This window comes from Hypanus sabinus, chromosome 9, assembly GCF_030144855.1.
Source record: "Hypanus sabinus isolate sHypSab1 chromosome 9, sHypSab1.hap1, whole genome shotgun sequence".
In the NCBI taxonomy this organism is placed as follows: domain Eukaryota; kingdom Metazoa; phylum Chordata; class Chondrichthyes; order Myliobatiformes; family Dasyatidae; genus Hypanus; species Hypanus sabinus.
In genome coordinates this window covers 166,576,899-166,591,414 of record NC_082714.1, presented here as the reverse complement: position 1 = coordinate 166,591,414, position 14,516 = coordinate 166,576,899, and the positions used below count along the sequence as shown (strand labels likewise).

Sequence of the window (14,516 nt, the reverse complement as noted above, 5' to 3'; positions counted from 1 at the left end):
AGAATCTTAAGAAATTAGAAAAGCTAAAAGAAGATATGAGATTGTTTTGGCAAGTAAGGTGAAAATAAATCCAAAGGGTTTCTACAGTTATATTAATAGCAAAGGGATAGTGAGGGATAAAATTGGTCCCTTAGAGAATCAGAGTGGACAGCTATGTGTGGAGCCGAAAGAGATGGGGGAGATTTTGAACAATTTCTTTTCTTCGGTATTCACTAACGAGAAGGATATTGAATTGTGTAAGGTAAGGGAAACAAGCAGGGAGGTTATGGAAACCAAGACAATTAAAGAGGATGAAGTACTGGTGCTTTTAAGGAATATAAAAGTGGATATATCTCCGGGTCCTGACAGGATATTCCTTCGGACCTTGAGGGAAGTTAGTGTAGAAATAGCAGAGGCTCTGACAGAAATATTTCAAATGTCATCAGAAACGGGGATGGTGCCGGAGGATTGGCATATTGTTCATGTGGTACCATTGTTTAAAAAGGGTTCTAAGAGTAAACATAGCAATTATAGGCCTGTCAGGAACAGTCAGCATGGATTTGTGCGTGGAAGGTCATGCTTGACAAATCTTACTGAATTTTTTGAAGAGGTTATGAGGAAAGTTGACGAGGGTAAAGCAGTAGATGTTGTCTATATGAACTTCAGTAAGGCCTTTGACAAGGTTCCGCACAGAAGGTTAGTTAAGAAGGTTCAATCGTTAGGTATTAATATTGAAGTAGTAAAATGGATTCAACAGTGGCTGGATGGGAGATGCCAGAGAGTAGTGGTGGATAACTGTTTGTCAGGTTGGAGGCCGGTGACTAGTGATGTGCCTCAGGAATCTGTACTGGGTCCAATGTTGTTTGTCATATACATTAATGATCTGGATGATGGGGTGGTAAATTGGATTAGTAAGTATGCAGATGATACTAAGGTAGGAGGCGTTGTGGATAATGAAGTAGGTTTTCAAAGGTTGCAGAGAGATTTAGGCCAGTTAGAAGAGTGGGCTGAATGATGGCAGATGGAGTTTAATGCTGATAAGTGTGAGGTGCTATATTTTGGTAGGAATAATCCAAATAGGACATACATGGTAAATGGTAGGGCATTGAACAATGCAGTAGAACAGAGTGATCTAGAAATAATGGTGCATAGTTCCCTGAAGGTGGAATCTCATGTAGATAGGGTGGTGAAGAAAGCTTTTGGTATGCTGGCCTTTATGAATCAATGCATTTAGTATAGGAGTTGGGATGTAATGTTAAAATCGTACAAGGCATTGGTAAGGCCGAATTTGGAGTATTATGTACAGTTCTGGTCACCGAATTATAGGAAAGATGTCAACAAAATAGAGAGAGTACAGAGGAGATTTACTAGAACGTTACCTGGGTTTCAGCACCTAAGTTACAGGGAAAGGTTGAACAAGTTAGGTCTTTATTCTTTGGGGCGTAGAAGGTTGAGGAGGGACTTGATAGAGGTATTTAAAATTATGAGGGGGATAGATAGAGTTGACATGGATAGGCTTTTTCCATTTAGGGGAGATTCCAACAAGAGGACATGAGTTGAGACTTAGGGGACAAAAGTTTAAGGGTAACAAGAGGGGGAATTTCTTTACTCAGAGAGTGGTAGCTGTGTGGAACGAGCTTCCAGTAGAAGTGATAGAGGCAGGTTCGATATTGTCATTTAAAGTAAAATTGGTTAGGTATATGGACAGGAAAGGAATGGAGGGTTATGGGCTGAGTGTGGGCCAGTGGGACTAGGTGAGAGTGAGTGTTCGGCACGGACTAGAAGGGCCAAGATGGCCTGTTTCCGTGCTGTAATTGTTCAATGGTTATACGGTTAACTAGATGCCTTTTGCAAGGAAGAATGGGCGAAAATCCCCCAAACAAGAATTGGAAGTCTCTTAGCTGGCTGCAGAAAGCGTTTACAAGCTGTGATACTTGCCAAAGGGGGTTTTACATGCAGGTGCCCAAACTTTTGCTTCGGGCCCTTTTCCTTTTTTGTTATTTTGAAACAGTAAAAGATGGAAATAAAAAAGCAATCTTGCTTAAGATATTAAAGAAAAGTGTCATCTTTAACTTTATGCCTTTTGGAAATCAGATAATCTTTCACTCGCTTAGCTATTCACAATAACAAAAATTTTGACCAGGGGTGCCCAAACTTTTGCATGCCACTGTAAGTCACCCAGACGACATGAACTGCAACCTAGGGTTCTGAAAGAGGTAGTGTTAGAGACTGTGGTGGCAACAGAAATGATCTATCAAAAATCATTGTACTCTGGCATAGTGTCAAAGGATTGAAAAATTGGAAATGTTACTTGACTCTTCAAGAAAGGAGGAAGGCAGCAGGAAGAAAATTATAAACAAGTTAGCCTGACCTCGGAGATGTTAGAGTCAATTGTTAAGGATGAGGTGATGGAGTACATGGTGACACAGGACAAGACAAAGTCACCATGGCTTACTTCAGGGAAAATCCTGCCTGACAAACCTGTTGGAATTTTTTAAGGTTACAAGTAGGATAGATGAAAGGGATGCAGTGGATGTTGTGTATTTGGACTTTCGGAAGGCATTTGACAAGGTGCCACATGAGGCTGCTTACCAAGTTAAGAGCCCATGGTTTTACAGGAAAGTTAGTAACATGGTTGGAGCTTTGGCTGATTGATAGGAGGCAGTGAGTGGGAATAAAAGGATCCTTTTCTGGATGGCTATCAGTGACTGGTGGTGTTCCACAGGGGTTGGTGTTGGGTTAGATGATGGAATAGATGGCTTTGTTGCCAAGTTTGCAGAAGTTATGAAGATTGGTGGAGGGGCAGGTAGTGTTGAGGAAACAGGTAGGATGCAGAAGGACTTAGACAGATTAGGAGAATGGGCAAGAAAGTGGCAAATGAAATACAAAGTTAGAAAATGGACGGTCATGCACTTTAGTAGTAGAAATAAATGTGTAGACTGTTTTCTAAACGGGGAGAAAATCTAGGTATCTGAGATGTAGGGGGACTTGGGAGTCCTTGTGCAGAACACCCTGAAAGTTAACTTGTACTTTGAATCAGTGGTGAGTGGCCAAAGTTTCATCTCTTGGATCCAATTGCTGTACCTGTGTCCTACTGCTTCTGTTTTAACTAATTTTCAGAAATCCCAAGTATTTAATCTCAAACGTGGCACCCACCAGGGATGCCTCTTAAGTCCCTTTCTCTTTGATTTGGCTATGGAACCTCTGGCGATAGCATTTCGAAACTGCCCTGAATTGACTGGGATTTGGAGAGGGGGTGTTGAGCATAAAGTTTCTCTCTATGCTGATGACTTATTACTCTTTCTCTCAAATCCGTCTACATCCTTACCTCTAATGTTTTCACTTCTTGACCAGTTTAGCCAGATCTCTGGCTATGAACTTAATTTACAAAAGAGTGAACTTCTCCCAATTAATAAAGAAGCACAAGAACTAACATTTTGTGATCTCCCTTTTAAAGTAGTCCATAATCAATTTACTTATCTTGGAATTACAGTCACAAGGAAGTTTAAAGATCTCTTTTGTGAAAACTTTGCCAATCTTTCATATGCTATAAAACAGAGTCTGGTACAATGGTCACCTCTATCTATGTCTTTGGTAGGTCGTATTAATGTTGTTAAAATGTATGTTCTCCCCAAATTTTTATACCTATTTCAATCTATCCCAATTTTTATTTCTAAATCTTTTTTTGATTCCTTAGACTCTATTATTTTGCCATATCTGTGGCAGAATAAGCGCTCTAGAATTAATAAAATCCATCTCCAAAAATCTAAAAAAGAGGGTGGCATGGCTTTAACTAACTTTTGTTTATATTATTGGGCAGCTAATATACATTGTGCTACCTTTTGGTCTTTCTTCCATGGCCAACCTGAGTGCCCTAACTGGGTGGCGATGGAGCTGAGCTCCACTAAAGAATTATCTATTTCTGCACTCCCTAGTAGTCTGCCCAGATCAATAGCTAATCCTCATGTTAGACACACTTTGCGTATATGGGCTCAGATCAGGAAATGCTATGGTTTCCAGGGGTTTTCCGTTTCCAGCCCTGTTGCTCATAATCACCTTTTTTTTTACCTACTACATACGATTCAGCATTCCAGGTTTGGTATAGGAAGGGCATTAGACATTTTGAAGATCTTTTCATTGATAATCGCTTCGCTTCTTTTCAGCAGCTCTCTGTTAAGTTCAATCTGCCCAATGCTCATTTTTTCAGATATCTCCAAATCCGACACTTTATTGCTCCTTTAATTCCTAACTTTCCTGAAATGCCTGCGAAAAATGCTATGGACCTATTTCTTTCCATGAATCCACTAGGTAAAGGCTTAATATCAATCATCCGAGATAAACTAGCAGCCTTACGACGGGCCCCCATGGATAAAATCAAAATGGCCTGGGAGCAGGATTTAAATATCTCCTTATCTGAGGAGAGCTGGGATTCAGTTCTCAAATCGGTTAACTCAACCTCTCTTTGTGCTCGCCACTGCCTTTTACAGTTTAAGGTTGTTCATAGAGCCCATATGTCTAAATCTAAACTATCTCGATTCTACCCTAGCGTTAGTCCGCTCTGTGATAAATGCAAGAGGGGCGTGGCCTCTCTCATCCATATGTACTGGTTCTGTCCTAGCTTGGAGAAATTCTGGAAAGATGTCTTCACTACGTTATCGTGTATTCTGAATCAGCACCTAGAACCAAAGCCCTTAATTGCTCTGTTCAGTTTTTGGGGCGAGACAGATTTATGTCTGGGTCCGACCAAATGCCGAATATTATCCTTTGCCTCTCTCCTGGCTAGACGCTTGATCCTCCTCAGATGGAGAGATGTTGCCCCGCCCACTCATGCTCAATGGCTTAACGACATCATGGCCTGCTTGGACCTTGAAAAAATTCATTATTCAGTTCTCAATTCGGATCTAAAGTTCCATAAGGTCTGGGGACCTTTTATCGAGTACTTTCATAACCTTCCTCTTGACTAGGGTTTTTTTTTCCTTTTCGGTCCCTTGCTTTCAGCTCCTTTTTTTTCTGGTAGAAGGCATTACTATCCTCTGTTGCTGAGTGTATTCACAGTCTGGGAGTTTGGCTGTCCTGACTTTTACTCTCTATATTGTGTTGTGGTTGGTCTGGAGTTGCTGTTGTTTTTTCTTGTGTTGTTGGGTTTGGGGAGGACACTAAGCTTACTTGTCTTTAATTTAATTTTTTTGTTAAAATTAATTTAATTTAATTTAATTTAAAATGTTTTAATTTTGTCTTTAATTTTTTTGTTAAATTCTCTTCCTTTGTAGCATATTGTTATTGTATGCTTAATTTTGCACTGTTTTAATGTTCCTCATTGGGATTTGGGGTTTTTAATTTGTAAAATGTTTTGAAAAACTAATAAAAAAATTTAAAAAAAAAGAATCAGTGGTGAGGAAGGCAAATGCCACGTTAGCATTCATTTCAAGAAGTCTAGAATACAAGAGCAAGGATGTTATAAAGCTGAGGCTTTATAAAGCACTGCTGAGGCCTCACCTTGAGTATTGTGAACAGTTTTGAGCCCCTCAGCTGAGAAAAGATGTGCTGGCATTGGAGAGGGTCCAGAGGAGATTCACGAGGATGATTCCAGGAATGAAAAGGTTATCATATGAGGAATGTTTGATGGTTTTAGGTCTATACTCGTCAGAATTCAGAAGGATGGAGGCGAGGGGAATCTCATTGAAACCTTTCGAATATTGAAAGGCCTAGACAGAGTAAATGGTGGGAGAGTCTAGGACAGGAGGGCACAGCCTCAGGAAAGAGGGGAACCCTTTCAGAACAGAGATGCGGAGAAACTTCTTTAGCCAAAGGGTGGTGAATTTGTGGCATTTGCTGCCACAGGCAGCTGTGGGTGCCAGGTGGTTGGGTGTGTTTAAAGCAGAGATTGATAGGTTCTTGATTGGACATGGCATCAAAGATTATCGGGAGAAGGCTGGGAACTGGGGTTGAGGAGGAGATGGAAAAAGGATCAGACATGATTGAATGGCAGAGCACTTGATGAGCCAGATGGTCTAATTTTGCTCCTGTATCTGATATATAGTTGTGTCTGTGATATATAGTTGTGACATATAGTCTGTGATATATAGTTGTGTTTGATATATAGTTCTGCTCCTGTGTCTGATATATAGTTGTGTCTGTGATATATAGTTCTGTCTGATATATAGTTCTGCTCCTGTGTCTGATATATAGTTGTGTCTGCTCCTGTGTCTGACCTATATATAGTTGGCAGCTTGATCTAGCCCTATAACTTCTGGCCATCATCCCTGAAGAGGTGCACAATTGTCCACTTCTGGCCTCCTAAACACCCCTAAAATTAAGTCTTGCTTTATTGGTGTAATCAAATTATGGAACTCCTTTTCTCAACCTCGTCACCTCTCTTTACTCCTTTAACACACCACAAGTTTCTGCTTACTTCAACTTGTTGTTCAATAACACTTCCATGAAATGTCTTGGGATCCTTTTGCTACAGTGTTGGTGCTTTGGAACACAAAGCAGTACAATAGGCCCACGATGCTGTGTCGATCTTTTAACCTACTCTAAGATCAATCTAACCCTTCCCTCCCCCATTAGTCTTTCATTAGACCATAAGACACACGAGCAAAATCAGGCCATTCAGCCCATTGAGTCTGCTCCACCATCCCATCATTTACCATCCTTCTCACCCTGCCTTCTCACCAAAACTATTTTTCTTTATAGATGCAAGTTCTTAATTCTATTTTGGCATACAAGTAGGTACTGTAATTTTTCCAGTAAAGAACACCATTTAAAAACAATTCTTTTATAACAGAATGATTTGATTTGAGATAGTTGCACAAGTAACTGTGACCTACTGTACTACTGAATTAAGATGTAGGTTTGTAAGAAAACTTTTAGTGAAAAAAGATACTATACCTATATCATCAAAGCGTTCAACCCACACTACAATAACCTTGGTTTCAGGGCCCAGTGGGGGTACTGTGCGGCCAAGTGGCAGTTTCTTGGTTTTCTGTGTTGGACTTGGCTTTTGAAGAGAGAAATTGAAATTTGGTTACAATCTGAAACATACGGAATTCAAAGAAGAGAGTAAAACTCAAACCTCATTTGCACACAGTCCCTAAACCAGCTCAGAAACATCCATTGCTCCAGCATGTACTGTCTGTTTGTATCATAGCCTGGCATGGAGGGGCCAATGTATAGGGTCACTAGAGACTGCAGAGGCTTGTAGTCTTAGTCAGCTCCATCATTAGCACAACTCTCCCCACAAGCAAGGACATCTTCAAGAGGCCATGCCTCAAGAAGATGGCATCCATCACTAAGGACGGTCACCATCCAGGACATCCCCTCTTCTTGTTAGCATCATTGGGAAGGAGGTATAGGAGCTGACAACCCATACTCAATGATACAGGCACAGCTTTCTTCTCTCTACCATTTGATGTTTTACAGTCCAGGAAAACCACCTTGCTATTCCCCTTTTTTGTCCCATTTATTTATTTCTGCACTGATTGCTGCCACACAATAATAATTTTCACATAATCTAAGTCAGTGATGATAAACCTGATTGTGAGATGCACTTTTACAATGTGCAGTGTGTTGCAGGGCTTAGTGACATGGTCAATGACACTGTACTAGAAACTGGAGGAACTTCAGGGAGCATGTTAATGGCTCAGAGATTCACTGGTGAGCTGTACTGCTGGCGATTTCACTTGTTCAGGTAGACGACCCACCCGATCACACCAGGCTGACAGTCTCCACAGGACCAGAGTCAAACTTGAGGAAACCGCACTTGATGTGCACAGAAAAAACTGTTGTACTCTCTCCATGGTAGCATGTTCAGGATAGAACATGGGTAAATTGGTTTATTATTGTCACATCTAGCAAAGTACAATGAAAACCTTGTCTTGCTACTGTCCAAACAGATCAATTCTTTATTCTGTATCAAGGTAGTACAGGGTAAAACTATACCAGAGTGTGGAATAAAGTGTAACAGTATAGGCAAAGTGTAGTTTAGATGGGCAGTAAGATGTAAGGTCACAATACGGTACATTGTGAGGTCAAAAGTCCATTTTATTGTACTAGGGAAACATTCAATAGTCTCATAACAATGGGCAGAAGCTGTCCTTGAGCCTGGTAGTACATGAGAATGTCCAGAGTAGGTTGGGCCTTGGATTACGCTGGCTACTTTAGATAGCTGAACTTTAGGCGGATATCTCAGCTGGCAGTTATTCTTGGTGACAATAATGCTCCAGCTGGGGTAAGCCTCTGAAGATTTCAATGGTATTCTGCATTATACAACATATGTATTTTGCACCCAGAGTTCTAAAATGAAGCATTCCTTAAGTGCAACTGCTCATTACACAAATGACAGCATGCTCCCACCAAAAATGAGAAGGAAGGATTCTAAAGAAGATTGGTCACAAGAGATCCTGCAGACGCTGGAAATTCACAGCAATGCACATTAAATGCTGGAGGAACTCGGGAAGTCCTGTGGAGGGAGCAGTCCCGATGATAATGTCAATCTTGATGGAGGGCTTCGGCCTGAAATGGAGACTGTTTCTCCCTCTCCGTAGATACTTCCTGACCTGTTGAGATTAGTTAGTTTTTACGACGCTGCCACCATGCTATTGCTTAAAATAGCAGGTAGCTTGTGTCTGCATGTCTATGCAGATCGATTATTTGATTAAAACTCAAAGACAGCAACCTTTGATACTGTACTTAAAGTCCACAGCCTCTTTGTCAAAGATGAGAATACCAACAAGGAAGCTAAAAATTAACTGTCGGGAAGTGAAATGTAGCGGGCTGTTTGCACACAGTACAGAGTGAGGAGGTAAAGGGCTGTGCTTTAGGAAGGAACACTGCCCAGATCTCACCGAAGCAAAGGTGTTGCTGTGTAGGGTTCACAATGAGAAAAAAAACACTAAAACAGAACTTAGATAAATTTTTGTCAATATAATAGCAACCAAGGATTTTTTTTTGGGGGGGGGGAGAGGGTAGATATTTTTGAACAGATTTACATATAAGCAGGGGTCCACACAGTACACAAAAAGCTGAAACTACATTACTGAAAGAATAAATTTCTGGCTGTGAGAACCTTACCCTTTGCGAATTGCCAAGGTTGTCAGAATGGTTCGGGAAGAGCTCCAAAGTCAGTGGGGCTTGTTTCAGCAGACTTGGCAGCAGGTCCATCTGTGTCTCAGTCTCTTGCATCGCAAGTCCACTCTCCAAAGAGTCAGCTACAAATATACAGTAAAATTATGTTCTCTCTATAATATTGTAGCTCTCAAAATGATGGATTGAATGGTCAAGTGGCAGCTAAAACATTGTATTGTATTTTAAAAATTGAAGAGCATGTTAAAAAAGCAGTTAGCATCTCAACCATTATTTCCTTGTTATCACAAATGAAGATTCCTGCCCCCCACCCCCGCTTGCTGCTTTCTGCAGGGATTGTTCCCTTCGCAACTCTCTTGTCCATTTGTCCCTCCCCACTGCTCTCCCTCCTGACACTTACCCTTGCAAGTGGAACAAGTGCCACACTTGCCCCTACACCTCTTCCCACATGACCATTCAGGTCCCCAAACAGTCCTTCCAGGTGAGGCAACACTTCACCTGTGAGTCTGTTAGGGTCATATACTGTGTTTGGTGCTCCCAGTGTGGCCTCTTGTATATCAATGAGACCCGACGTAGATTGGGAGACTGCTTCACTGTGCACCTACGCTTCTTATGGCAGAAAAAGCATAATCTCCCAATGGCCACTCATTTTGACATGTCCATGGCAATAGACAGTAGATGCAGAAGTAGGCCATTCGGTCCTTCGAGCCAGCACCACCATTCACTGTGATCATGGCTGATCATCCACAATCAGTACCCCTTTCCTGCCTTCTCCCCATATCCCTTGACTCTGCTATCTTTAAGAGCTCTATCAAACTTTCTTGAAAGCATCCAGAGAATTGGCCTCCACTGCCTTCTGAGGCAAAGCATTCCATAGATCTGCAACTCTCTGGGTGAAAAAGTTTTTCCTCAACTCCAATCTAAATGGCCTACCCCTTATTCTTAAACTGTGGCCTCTGGTTCTGGACTCCCTGAACATCGGGAACATTTTTCCTGCCTCTAGCGTGTCCGATCCCTTAATAATCTTTTATGTTTCAATCAGATCCCCTCTCATCCCCTCCAGTGTATACAAGCCCAGTCACTCCAATCTTTCAAAAAATGACAGTCCCGCCATTCCAGGAATTAACCTCGTGAACCTACGCTGCACTCCCTCAATAGCAAGAATGTCCTTCCTCAAATTTGGAGACCAAAACTGAACACAGTACTCCAGGTGGGGTCTCACCAGGGCCCTGTACAACTGCAGAAGGATCTCTTTGCTCCTATACTCAACTCCCCTTGTTATGAAGGCCAACATGCCATTAGCTTTCTTCACTGCCTGCTGTACCTGCATGTTTACTTTCAGTGACTGATGAACAAGGACACCGAGATCTTGTTGTATTTCCCCCTTTCCTAACTTGACACCATTCAGATAGTAATCTGCCTTCAGTTATCCACATTAAACTGCATCTGCCCTCTCACCCAACCTGTCCAAGTCACCCTGCATTCTCCTAACATCCTCTTCACGTTTCACACTGCCACCCAGCCTTGTGTCATCTGCGAATTGGCTAATGTTACTTTTAATCCCTTCATCTAAATTATTAATTTATATTGTAAATAGCTGCAGTTCCAGCACTGAGCCTTGCGGTACTCCACTAGTCACTGCCTGCCATTCTGAGAGGGACCCGTTAATCTCTACTCTTTTGTTTCCTGTCTGCCAACCAATTTTCTATACCCTACCCCCCAATACCATGTGCTCTAATTTTGCCCACTAATCTCCTATGTGGGACCTTATCAAAGGTTTTCTGAAAGTCCAGGTACACTAAATCCACTGGCCCTCCCTTGTCCATTTTCATAGTTACATCCTCAAAAAACTCCAGAAGATTAGTCAAGCATGATTTTCCCTTCATAAATCCATGCTGACTCGGACCGATCTTGTTACTGCTATCCAAATATGCCGCTATTTCATCTTCTATAATCGACTCCAGCTCTTCCCCACCACTAATGTCAGGCAAACTGGTCTATAATTCCCTGTTGTCTCTCTCCCTCCTTTCTTAAAAAGTGGGATAACATTAGCTATCCTCCAGTCCTCAGGAATTGATCCTGAATCTATAGAACATTGGAAAATGATTACCAGTGCATCCACGATTTCTAGAGCCACCTCCTTAAGCACCCTGGGATGCAGACCATCAGGCCCTGGGGATTTATCAGCCTTCAGTCCCATCAGTCTACCCAACACCATTTTCTGTCTAATGTGAACTTCCTTCAATTCCTCCGTTACCCTAGGTCCTCTGGCCACTATTACACCTGGTCTCTTCCCTAGTGAAGACAGATCCAAAGTACCTGTTCAACTCGTCTGCCATTTCCTTGTTCCCCATAATAAATTCACCCATTTCTGCCTTCAAGGGCCCAACTTTGGTCTTAACTAATTTTTTCCTTTTCACACCTAAAGAAGCTTTTACTATCTTCCCTTATATTCTTGGCTAGCTTACCTTCGTACCTCATCTTTTCTCCCTGTATTGTCTTTTTAGTTACCTTCTGTTGCTCTTTAAAAGTTTCCTAATCCTCTGGCTTCCCGCTCATCTTTGCTATGTTATACTTCTTCTCTTTTATTTTCATACTGTCCTTGACTTCCCTTGTCAGCCACAGTCGCCCCTTACTCCCTTTGGAATCTTTCTTCTTCTTTGGAATGAACTGATCCTGCACCTTCTGTATTATTCTCAGAAATACCTGCCATTGTTGTTCCACTGTCATCCCTGCTAGGGTATCTTTCCAGTCAACTTTGGCCACACTGTTGCGATGAGGCCACACTCAAGTCTGCTATTCGATCTGGGTAGCCTCCAACCTGATGGCATGAATACTGATATCTCAAACTTCCAGTAATGCTCCCCCCCCCCCCCACCCCACCATATCCCACTCTCACCTTATCTCCTTACCTGCTCATCACCTCTCTCTGGTGCTCCTCCCACTTCCACTTCTTCCATGGTCTTTTGTCCTCTCATATCAGACTATCCAGCCATATCTTTCACCAGTCAAATTCCCAGCTCTTTACTTCACCCCTCCCTCCCTTCTGGTTTCACCAATCACCTACCACCTTGTATTTCTTCCTCCCCTCCTCCCACCTTCTTACTCTGACTTCTCATCTTTTTTCTCCAGTTTTGATGAAGGGTTTTGGCCCAAAACTTCAACTGTACTCTTTTACATAGATGGAGTTTGGCAAAGGCAGACTAGGGCTTGTCTGAGACTCCTCTGCTCCCCTGACATGTAAAAATATACTGGTCATAGTTCAGCATCACAATGAATACCTTGGACATGATACAGGCAGAATTTAACTGATTATGGAGACTACTTCCCCCGGCAGAAACACATAAATAGCAGAAATATTAATCAAATATTTGTTCCTATCTTCAAATAAATCCTGGAAATAGTGCTGCTTATTAGAGGTCTGAGGTGAATAATGAACAGAAAGAAATTAACATTATTAATGAAACAACATTAGAGACCCATCAGAGTGCAGACACTTCCTGTGCTTAGCGTCACTTCATGGATATTACATTTGATATATGTATATAGGCTATCTCATGTATTTTTATTTACTGTGTTTTTAAATCATTGCATTCTTCATCAGTTTGTGTTTGGTTTAGTGTGGCGTCAGACCCAGAGTAACAACAGTTTTGTTCTCCTTTACACTTGTGTACTGGAAATGACATTAAAGAATCTTGTATCTTGAGAAATTAACAGGACTAAATGTGATGAACGCCAGGATGTGATGACATGAAATAGCAAGGGATTGGAAAAGGAGGCCATAGAACGTGGCATTGTGTATATGAACTTTCAGATGGCCTACCTGAAGTGTCACAGTGCTGGGGTAATATTCTGCCCTCAGTGAACAGAATTAAAAGAGCAGTAATCAATAGGATCTATTGGCCATTTAACTGTGAGAGTGTTTCTACTAGGGTTCACTAATAGGACTTCAATTATTCAGTCTATAACAACCTTTCTCAATCTTTTTGCCCTGGAGAAGCCACTGAAATAACTTTCAGGTCTCAGGGAACCCCTGCGTAAAAATCATTAAATCTACAGCTCCCAATACGTTAGCGTGATCAGCAATTTGTAAATAATCCAAAAATAATTGTTAATGATCCTTTGAGTAGAGAATGAATTTTTAGCCAACATTTCTTGAAAAAAAACAGGTATTTAGGCTTACCTTACCTTTCTTGAAACTAATCTCTTGCTTTTCCTTTCATAAATTTTAAAAACTATTAAGCCAAACATAATAAATTTCTAATAAATAACTGGCTTAAGCCAAAATGGGATTTAACTTTTCCAAAGGTAGGCTCGGTAGAGTTAATTTAAATAAAGGTTGTAAATTGATTTTAATTCATGTTATGTACAACATGAAAATTTATTGATAATGTTGAATAGTAAAGTTACTAAAAACCATAAGCCGGACAAATATGAATAAAAATATAGCCTAAGACACAATTTTATACAAGGCTTTGAAAAAACATTCTCATATTAAGGCACGATCTGGCTAAAATATAGGCCTAACATATGAAACCCGTACTTGTTCTTTGCTGCACAAATACTTACTTCTGGATCGAACTGAAGATAAGCACACAAGAAAAAGCTTGTGTGCTTAAACTAAAAAAAAAACTTGCTCACACATTTAAGATGATGAAAACTCAGCTAAATGTTCATTGCTTTCCTATGAATAGCACCATACTCTTCTTTCATAGAAATCCAGAACTTGTCCATGGATAGGTCAGCAAATCTCACCTTGAGTGAACAATCAGACTGCAGCTTATAAAGTCAAGTTCTCAGGCTGAGCAGAAGGTTCAGAGAAAGGGTCTCTCACTCTGTCACACACTTGTGTTGAAAGGGAGGAAAAATACTGTTCAATTTTGTTCTGCAGCTCTTCCAGGTTGTTCTCAGGAAAACACAAGTCTTTCTCATCCTTCCTCACTGTTAAGCCGTAAGAGCAGTGGAAAAATTTCAAGATTTCCCTTTGCAACATGATTTTTCCAAAGATTAACTGTGTAAAAACTATTTCTGACCCAAAGAGTCTCCCTGAGGAAATAAGACAATTATGCATGATGTTCCTACAAAATGGCTACAAGGTGAAGGAAATCAACTGGTTCCTTAAAAGAGCCCAAAAGAAAAACTAAAGAAACCCAACAATGACACGACCACCTGTCTCCCCGATATTTCCGTGGTTTCTGGAAGGATCCTGACCCATAAGGAAGCTCAAGTCACAGCTTATGCAGGTCAAAGATGACCTGGGACTCGGGTTGACTAACGTTTACCCTGTGAATGAGGAGCAGCATATACCGGCCAGATGGGATGCATGGTGGAAAGTGGCATCAAGGAACACAGGGGGTGTATCTGTTTGGGTTACCCGGAGAAACTGATGGTAGCAGAAAACTGCATTTGCAATGGAGCTAGCATTGACCTTGATGGCACAAAACTACTGTGCC

The 14,516-nt window shown here is 41.2% G+C and overlaps 1 protein-coding gene across 6 annotated transcripts in view; it reads right to left on the bottom strand.

Moving 5' to 3' along the window:
* ralgapb (Ral GTPase activating protein non-catalytic subunit beta) overlaps positions 1-14,516 on the bottom strand; it is a 192,179-nt gene that overhangs the window by 27,806 nt on the left and 149,857 nt on the right. For all 6 annotated transcript variants that reach the window (XM_059981071.1, XM_059981070.1, XM_059981073.1 and 3 more), the window contains 2 exons: positions 9,052-9,188; positions 6,871-6,979 (listed from right to left, as the gene is read on the bottom strand). In XM_059981071.1, coding sequence (XP_059837054.1) covers positions 6,871-6,979; positions 9,052-9,188 — 246 coding nt within the window. The remainder of the gene's footprint in view (positions 1-6,870; positions 6,980-9,051; positions 9,189-14,516) is intronic.